We start from the raw sequence: 9,682 nt of genomic DNA on the forward strand, positions 1-9,682 counted from the left end.
GACCCGCGGGGCGCACCTCGCGTGGAGAGGCGCACGCGTGGGAGCCCTGCTGCCAGATCAGCGCGTCTTTCACACAGAACACACAGAGGTTATTTCTGGAGAAACTTGAAAGTCAGCCATTGTCAAGAAGACTAAGGGAAAGCAGGAGACTTTGCTTTCTGATGTGGGCGGGCCACGCCTGAAAAGGGAAGGTTGGCATATTTTCTACAAAAGGCGTACTGGCAGAGAGCCCCTTGCTTCCAGAGAACTAAAGGAGTTGGGGTATCCTCAAGGAGCAGGAAGGAAAGACAGTCCTTAGGCCTAGTTCATGGAAACCAAGTTGAAAGGCCTGGAAGAAGATACCAAGAGAGAAAATCACGCTTTGTCCTTCATGATAGACTTATTTTTAGGGTCTCATGTAGCCCACCTGGAATTCTTAGAGATCCACACGCCCCTGCCTCCCTAGTGCTGGGATTAAAGGTTGCCATACCACCTTGAGCTGATTTTCCTATCTTTATCCAAGTGCTAGGATATAGGCTACCAAACCATGTTTATTTGGTGCTAGGGATTGAACCTAGGATGTACATTAGGTAAGTACGCATCTGACTGGACTATGTCAGCATTCCCCCTAGCATAAGTATTTCAAAACAGATTCAGGTCAGTGGATGATATCAGATACCCTGATCCACCAGTATTCTTGCACCCATAACACTAAACTCCTTGGTGAATGTAACATCATTTAAAGTTACCTTTTAGAAAGTGCCCAGCAGCCGGACAGTGGTGACCCACATCTTTAATCCCAGCATTCGGGAGGCAGAGGCAGGCGGATCTGTATGAATTCGAGACCAGCTTGGCCTGCAAGAGCTAGTTCCAGGACAGCTAGGATTGTTATACAGAGAAACCCTGTCTTGAAAAACAAACAAAACAAAAAAGTATCCAGCAAGATGACTCAGTCAGTAAAGGGACATGCTGTGTAAGCCTCACAACCTGACTTTGATTCATGGATCCCAAGTTGGAAAAAGAACGATGCCCAAGAGTTGTCCTTTGACTTCTATATCTGTTCTGTTGTATGCCCACATCTGCACACGCACACACACAATAATAAATAGAACATTATACAAATGACATGCTATGCATAGTGACAGTCTGTATGTGAGTTGTGTGTATTTATTTATACATATATGCTATTGTATTATGTTCTGAGAGCTGCTAAAATATATCTTCGAGTTCCCTCAAAAAGTTTAAAAATAGCCAGGCGGTGGTGGCACACGCTTTTAATCCCAGCACTTGGGAGGCAGAGGCAGGCGGATCTATGAGTTTGAGACCAGCCTGGTCTACAAGAGCTAGTTTCAGGACAGACTCCAAAACTACAGCGAAACCCTGTCTTGAAAGAGAGAGAGAGAGAGAGAGAGAGAGAGAGAGAGAGGGGGGGGGGGCGGGGGAGAGAGAAAGAAAACAAAAAAAGTTTAAAAATACTGCTTTACCCTATGAATTTTAGTAATCTGATCAAGAAGGAATTGAATTTTCTAGTGGCTGTCCTAAAGCTCTTAGATGTCAGATTCGAGAATTCAGATGATTCTGTTATTCCACAGTGGATTGAATTCACTTACAAAGATGGCTCAGAGAGCTGGGCTGTGGTGGCACATGCCTTTAATTCCAACTTGGGAGGCAGGTAGAAACTGATGAATCTCTGTGAGTTCAAAGTCATCCTGGTCTACAAAGCAAGTTCCAAGACAGCCAGGACTGTTACACAGCCTTGAAAAAACAAATGAACAAAAGAAGATGTGTGATATTGTTTCTTTATGGGAAATCTTGACCTTAATTGAAATAGACACCTAAGAGTTTAACATTTTTATTTTAAATATTTTAAGAGAAAAAGTGGAGATGAATTAGATTCATCATAATCTTGTCAAAAGTCATTAGACTAACTTGTTATGTCTCACAGAAGGTGTTCAAAATCTAACTAACTGTGCAGATCTGGGGAAACATGCCAAGCCATTTATGTGGGCAACTTGTGAAAACCAGAGGGCCAGTTCTTACTCCTGTGGACAGAGACAGGCTTCCTCAGCAGAGGAATGGTCCTGTCTTGAGTATGAGTGTCATCTTGAGGAAAATAAGTCCTCTGACTCTTACTGGGAAGACAATCTTCCCTCTCTGAGCAAAGGCTCCACCCAGCGTACCTCCCGAGACATGGAATTCACAGAGCTGTAAAAGTGAAGCGGGCCAGTTCCAAACCCTTGGAGGAAGCCATGTGCGACAGAGAACACTTAGCAAGGAGCTGAGAGGACAGGTCTAGGCTATGCAGCCACTGTGAACTCATTTCATTGTGGTTTGACTTTTGTTTCCCTCCAAAATGGCCTGTGGAAGGTCAATCCCTGTCAGGACACTCTCAGCTGAAATAGGGCTACTGCAGGCAAAATTTGTTAAGATGAAGTCATACTTTTGGGACTTGGCTCCAAGATGACCAAAAAAAGGAGAGACAACGGTCATGCCAAAAAGGGCTGGAGCCATGTGCAGCCAATTCGCTGCACTAACTGCGCCCACAAGGAAAGAGGAGCTTTGACTAAGGAAGTAAGAGATGGAAAATAGGAGTGGGAAACTGGAGGGGCTGGAAGAAAGGGTCACAAACAGAAGGTAAAGAAAACAGACCCTCTCCAGGGCCTTCTAGCAGACTCAACCCTGTTTTCACTGGCCTGGGCCCAGTGAAAATGATTCTAGATTTCCATTTCCATCAGAAGAAGAGAATAAATTTGTGGTGTTTTTTTTTCTTGTCTTCTCTTTTTTAGACAGGTTTCTCTATGTAGCCCTGACTGTACTGGTATGTACCCAAGGACAAGGCCATTAAGAAGTTCGTCATTTGGTACACTGCCATCAGGGACATATCCGAAGCAAGTGTCTTCGATGCTTATGTGCTCCCCAAACTCTATGTAAAGCTGCATTACTGTGTGAGCTGTGCTATTCATAGCAAGGTAGTCAGGAATCGATCTTGGGAAGCTCGGAAGGACCGAACACCCCCACAGCGATTTAGACCTGCTGGTGCTGCACCACGACCTCCGCCAAAGCTCGTGTAAAGAGGTGACTTCATAAAGACAGAAGAAAACACCTTGGAAAAATAAAATGGGACTTATATTTTTTTTAAAAAAAAATGAAGTCAGACTATAGTGACTCCCAAGCCAGTATGGTAGTGATCTAGGAGGAGAGGAGACACAGGCATGAGGAAGATGGTCAGTGTGGCAGAAACTAAAGTGTTCCTGGGATTGTGTGAGGCTGGAAGAGGGGAGGAAATGTACTCCTCAAGACCCTTCAGAGAGAATGCCCGGGTTTCGGGCTTTGGCCCTGTAGAATCCTGAGAAGAAATCTCCATTATTTTTTCCTAATATTTTTATTCAATTTTATTCCATGTGTGTTGGTGTGAGGGTGTCAGATTCCCTGGAACTGGAGTTCCAGACAGTTGTGAGGTGCCATGTGGGTGCTGGGAATTGAACCTGGGTCCTCTGGAAGAGCAGCCAGTACTCTTAACTGCTGAGCCATCTTTCCAGCCCCTCCATTGTTTTAAGCAACTTAATTGGCAATATTTTGTCACTATACCCCTAGGAAACTACGTCAACTCTCCTAAGATTTCCTAGTAATTTTATTCTAAGTTTGAATGTGGTTTCCAGGGGCTGCAGATAAAGTTTGCTTTGTCTCCCCACAGTCTAAAGCTAGTTTTCACCAACAAAAGGTTACCGGCACACACATAGCCAGGCTGTGGGGGTTGTTGGCTCGGTGGCTGGAAAGGTGACTGGAGCAGAAGGCATAGGGCTCACTCCTAAGAACCTGGGAGCTGTTCAGAAAAACCCAGGAGGGTGATTCCTTGCAGTAAAATGGGTGATGGCTTGTGGGCCAGTGAGGATTATATATGTCCTTCAAATGTGCCTTAGATGTAGAATTTAGTCATAAGTTACTAAAACATATAATTAACATTTGAGGTGCACAGTCAACACTGGCTCAGCTTAAGTGAAGGGTTAGCTCAGTATTGAATTTTATCCATGCCATTAGGCTGTTGGGAACCTCTATGGGGATGCAAGAAAGAAAAAAACGGGACAATTTTTTTCTAAATATTTTTATTTCAACATAAAATAATCAATTTTTATTGATATGTAATATATGGATTCGTCCTGATTCCCTCACTTGGTCAGTGTGACAGTGGCGTGTCATGACAGGTACTGAGATGCCACGTCAGGGAAGTCATGGCAGTTCCTTCGCTGTGAAGTGCTTAGAATGTTGGGTGTTGCCTTTCCCCCCCATCTCGTGGTTACTTAACTGTCAACACAGTGGAGGCTGACCTTGACCACCTGACTAGGTGTGTCACTGTTCAAGTGTTACAACACTCATTTCTCTCCTGTTCAGTCCGTGCTCTTTGGGAGGTAGCCTGTAGTAGGAGCTGCGGGCTGTGTTCCTGCCGCCCCAGCTCCTGGTCGCCTGGCTAGCTTATGCCCCAAAATAACAACACACAAACTGTATTCTTTTAAACACTTCTTGGCCCATTATATCTAGCCTCTTCTTGGCTAATTCTCATGTAATAATTTAGCCCATTTCTAATAATCTGTGTAGCACCCCAAGGTGCGCTTACCGGGAAGATTCTAGCCTATGTCCATCCTGGGTTGGAGCTTCATCGCATCTGCCCCAGAGAGGAGAGCTATCAAGTCTGAGCTCACTTCCTCTTCCTCCCAGCATTCTGTTCTGTTTACTCCACCCACCTATGTTCTAACCTATGAGGGCCAAGCAGTTTCTTTATTTTTTAACCAATGACCTTCCTCCATCAGTGGCCCGTGTTCAGCCCCTTTTAAGGGATGGGAAGTAATGTGTTATGTCATTTCCCTCTGCCTGAGAATCTCCTTTAGCATTTCTTATAGTCTGCTGTACCCAAATTCTCTGTCTGAAAATGTCTTTATTGTATTTCTTTGTCTTTTATTTAGAAGGTTATAGATTAACACATAGTCTATGAAATAGCACAGGAAGGCCTTATGTGCATTATGTAACATACTGCATAAGTATAGGTAATATTAAGATTGAATTCCTTATGTCATATTAGGACATACCAGCTTTACAGTCATGTGTGTGTGTGTGTGTGTGTATGTGTGTGTCCATGCTTCTTTCAGACTTACTGCAGGCATAGAACATATGACTGAACCCACAGTCCAGATATGTAGAGTTATGTCACCACAAGGCCTTGCCTTGTGCCACCCTTTTATTCCTTTTCAGAAGGTCTTCTCCTCAGCACTGGCCCCAGAGTTAATAGTGGACACTTGCGGAGATCTTGAATAGCCTGGTCAGTCCTCCAGAAACAACTCACAGAGCTGATGAACTTGGCTTCCACACTGAGAAGTGGGCCACCTTTTTCTATGCTTGTTTGTGCTTTTGCTTTAATGACCTCTACAGAACCATCTGGTGTTTTAGGAGCTTCCCCCTCTTTTTTGAAGTATTCTTGACCATTTGACCAGATCCCAGTATTGGTGGTTTTAAGTCTCTTCCATTCTGCTTTGATTTTTGTGTGTTTTTGGCTGGCTATTTGCTCACTGGCGATTAAAGTTCTCTGGCAGCAGAGGAAGTCTCTTTAAGAGAACAGTTTAAACACTGTGGAAGATTCCATCTTATTCCAAGGCTGTCTTTTTGTAGTACAAAGTGGAAACTTTACCTCCATGTTTACTAAATGTTGTCCAAGGTTCCACAGCCAAGAATGTGCTGTCTAAATGCCTGTTTCATTTTCAGGATGGAATTCAATCCTTCACTTGGTTTTAAGTATGTATGGGATCTTACGACAGGGCATAGTGAGAATGGTGGTCAGACATGGAAATTGTGGGGCACCAGAAACAGACATGGGAGTTAAACTCAGTATTTCGATAAAGAAACAGAAGGAGTGCGTGCTGCTCAGCACCCGTACTGGGCAGCTTACAACCTGGAACTCCAGTTTCAAGAGATCCAATACCTATGACCTATGAAGGCGCCCGGGCTCACATTCACAGACCCTCATGCAGACACACACTCAGAAAAATGATAAAAGTAGATCTTTGGAAGAAAGAAGATAATTGTCACCAAATCTAGAATTTTAGGTAAGTCCAGGTGTGTTTTCTTTCCGTGTCTTTATGATGTCCCATTTCCTCCCAGCCTTTTGTTTCTGATGTGGAACCAGCCATCACCTCATTGCTTCTTCCTTGCTGTGTGTTTCTGTGCACTTTCACCATTTCTCTTTATCTCTGATGTTCAGTAGCTTGTCTAGTGTAGGGTAGGCGTCTCAGGGCTCAACCTCATTTAAGGGGTAGGGAATAAGGCATTGCACCATTTCCCTCTGCCTTCTGCGCATAGTTGTTTAAAGTTTACTAGCTTCTAAATCGTGAATTGCTGGGTTTTATGCAATTTGGAAAAATTTCCAGTCACCATTTGAAGGAAAAGCAACTTAGTTAAATTCTCTTATGGTTTAAATGAGAATGAGCTCAATAGCTCATACATTTGCATGCTTAGTCCCCATGTGATGAATTGTTTGGAAAGGGTTAGGAGGTGTGGTCCTGTGGAACTAGTTCTGCTGATGGGGGTGGGCTTTGAGGTGGGTGTCAGGTTCAGGTTCTCTCTTTTTGCCTGCTGCCTACTGATCAGGAGGTAAAGCTCTCAGTGCTTCAGCATGCTTCCTGACATGACGATAATGGACTAACTCTCTAAAACTTTAAACAAACCACTAATTAAATGCTTTCTTTTACAAGAGTTGCCTTGGAGACAGGTGGTGGTGGCACATGCCTTTAATCCCAGCACTCGGGAGGCAGAGGCAGGCGGATCTCTGGGAGTTCGAGGCCAGCCTGGTCTACAGAGTTCCAGGACAGCCAGTTACAGAGAAACCCTGTCTGGGGGTGGGGGGTAGACGGGGAGGAATTGTCTTAGTCATAATGTCTCTCCATGGCAATAGAACAGTAGCTGAGAGCCGGGCGGTGGTGGCGCACACCTTTAATCCCAGCATTCGGGAGGCAGAGGCAAGTGGATTGCTGTGAGTTCAAGGCCAGCCTGGTCTACAAGAGCCAGTTCCAGGACAGCCTCCAAAACTACAGAGAAACCCTGTCTTGAAAAACAAAAAGAAGAAGAAGAAGAGGAGGAGGAGGAACTGAGACACGTTTATTTATTTTATTTTATTTGCGTATGGGGATATTACGACGTGTGTGGAGGGCAGAGGACAGCTTGAAGGAGTCAGTTCTCTCCTTTCCACTGAGTGGGACTAGGGACTCAAACTCAGGTCATGCGGCTTGGTTTGCTAGTGCCTTTGCCTGCTGGGCCCTCCAATCACCATTTCTTCAAGTGCTTTCTCTGCCCATGCCCTCTCCTATCACTTGGGAGGTGTATATGTCATTTTTCCTTTGGCACAGAGGCTACCCTTTAACCTTCTGCTGTTTCAGTGAGAAATTGCAGCTCTGCAGCTACTGGCCTGCTCCTCTGGCAGTGGCACGGCTGTGGCTCAGGAAGCAGCCTGGCAGGAATTCTGTTTCTGCAGGTACCAGCTATGTCAAGGCTGCCAAACATAGCTTTTAATTAAATCTGCATCGTTCTATTTATCAATAAGACTTGGGAATCAAAGACTGGGGTGAAAACCTGCTAGCTCAGAGAAGATGGGTAGCAACTAGCTGACCTGTCCAAAAGAGATGGTCCTTCTGCACCAAAGTCCCTCCCTACTACTTCCTGTGTGTCTCTCCGACTTATACTCTCTGACTCTCTATGTTTACTTTCTCTTAACTGGTTGCTAACTCAGCCTCCTGACCCAAGGTTTATTTCATTTAATTAACCAAAATGGAAACTCGGGGTTCACAGTGTTTTCAGATATACCACAAAATACATATCTTAAACAATTAGTGTCTGTCTTAGTTGAGGTTAATATTGCTGTGATGAAACACCATGAATGAAAGCCAGTTGGGGAGGAAAGGGTTTTTTTGGCTTAAACTTCTATAGTACTGTTCATCATTGATGAGGTCAGGACAGGAACTCAAACAGGGCAGGAACCTGGGAGCAGGGGCTGATGTAGAGGCCATGGAGGGGAGCTGATTACTGGCTTGCTCTTCATGGCTTGCTCAATCTGCTTTATTATAGAACCCAAGACTACTAGCCCAGGAATGGCACCACTCACAGGGGGCGGGACCCTCCTTCACAGTCACTAATTAAGAAAATGTCTTACAGCCGGGTCCTATGGAGGCGTTTTCTCAGTTGAGGTTTCCCCCTTTCAGGAAACTCTAGCTTGTGTCAAGTTGACACAAAACTGGACAGCACAGTGCCTGACCAGTCATCAAAGCTCTTCTCAATATTTTCTCTGCTGGCTAATAATTTTTAAAAGTTGGTGTGTAATTTGAATGTAATTGGTCCCCATAATCTCACAGGGAGTGGCACTATTAGGAGGTGTGACTTTGTTGGCGTGGGTGTGGCCTTGTTGGAGGAAGTGTGCCACTGTGGGGTGGGCTTTGAGGTTTCCTATGCTCAGGATACCACCCAGTGAGTCAGTCAACTTCCTGTTGCCTGCAAGATGTAGGACTCTCAGCAATTCCTCCAGCACCACATCTGCCTCCCATACTCCCTGCTATGATGGTAATGCACTACTGATCCTCTGAAATTGTAAGCGAGCCTCTTCAACTAAATGTTTTCCTTATAAGAGCTGCCGTGGTCATGGTGTCTCTTCACAGCAATAGAAACCCTAACTAAGACATTTGGATAATGAACTTTTCAGCCCTAGGATTTCTGTTTGATTTTATTTTGATTGATTTACATACCTCTCTTGAAATTCTCCTAAGCATGTACCCTAAATACCCAGGTTTTCTGGAGAAAGAGAGAAGGAGAGAGAGAGAGAAAGAGAGACAGAGACAGACAGAGACAGAGAAAACAGTTGAAACAGAATCTCCAACCCAGGATGGCCTTGAACTCTTGTAGCTTAGGTTGACCTTGAACTTCTGATCTTACTCCTCTTAACTCTTAAATTAACTCCTCTTAACTCCTGTGTGCTTGGATTGAACCCAGGGCTTTGTACATGCTGGGTAGGCACTCTACCAACAGAGCTACACTCAGAGCCTGGTGTAATAAAATGTTCTTTTTTTTTTTTTTTTTTTTTGGTTTTTCGAGACAGAGTTTCTCTGTGGTTTTGGAGCCTATCCTGGAACTAGCTCTTGTAGACCATGTAATAAAAGTTCTTATTTTGTTTTGTTTGCTTGTTTGTTTGCTTCTCTCTCTTTCATGTTCGTTTTTTGGTTTTTTGAGACAGGATTTCTCTGTATAACAGCTCTCGTCCTGGAACTTGCTTTGTAGGCCAAGTTGGCCTCTGACTCACAGAGATCCACCTGCTTCTGCCTTCTGAGTGCTGGGATTTTTTGTTTCTTGAAATAGGGTCTCACTATTTAGTCTTAGCTGGCCTGGAGCTTGCTAGTAGATCAGGCTGACCTTGAACTCACAGAGATCCACCTGTCTCTCTAAAGATGCACACCACTGTGTCTGGCTTCTGCAGGTTCTTTAACATACTTACCAGCATTAAAGTCCTTGTCCATTGTAATGTATGGGTCAGTATAGATCTGCTCCTATTGAATGACTTTTCTGTTAACTATATATTGCATATAAACTTTTAAATAACATAGTGTTTACATGTATGTGTATGTGTGTTTGCTCACACCTGTTGGAGGAGACCACTAGTTAGTTCCCGGCTGCTCAGCCC

General features: G+C 44.3%; 1 protein-coding gene across 1 annotated transcript; it reads left to right on the forward strand.

The window, feature by feature from the left end:
- Positions 1 to 2,439: 2,439 nt before the first annotated feature.
- Positions 2,440 to 3,050, forward strand: LOC130883127 (40S ribosomal protein S26-like). Its single transcript, XM_057783367.1, has 2 exons — positions 2,440 to 2,521; positions 2,797 to 3,050. The coding sequence occupies exons 1-2, from the start codon at positions 2,440 to 2,442 to the stop codon at positions 3,048 to 3,050; spliced, it is 336 nt and encodes a 111-aa protein (XP_057639350.1).
- Positions 3,051 to 9,682: the final 6,632 nt, after the last annotated feature.

The sequence above is a fragment of the Chionomys nivalis genome, chromosome 1, assembly GCF_950005125.1.
Source record: "Chionomys nivalis chromosome 1, mChiNiv1.1, whole genome shotgun sequence".
NCBI lineage: Eukaryota > Metazoa > Chordata > Mammalia > Rodentia > Cricetidae > Chionomys > Chionomys nivalis.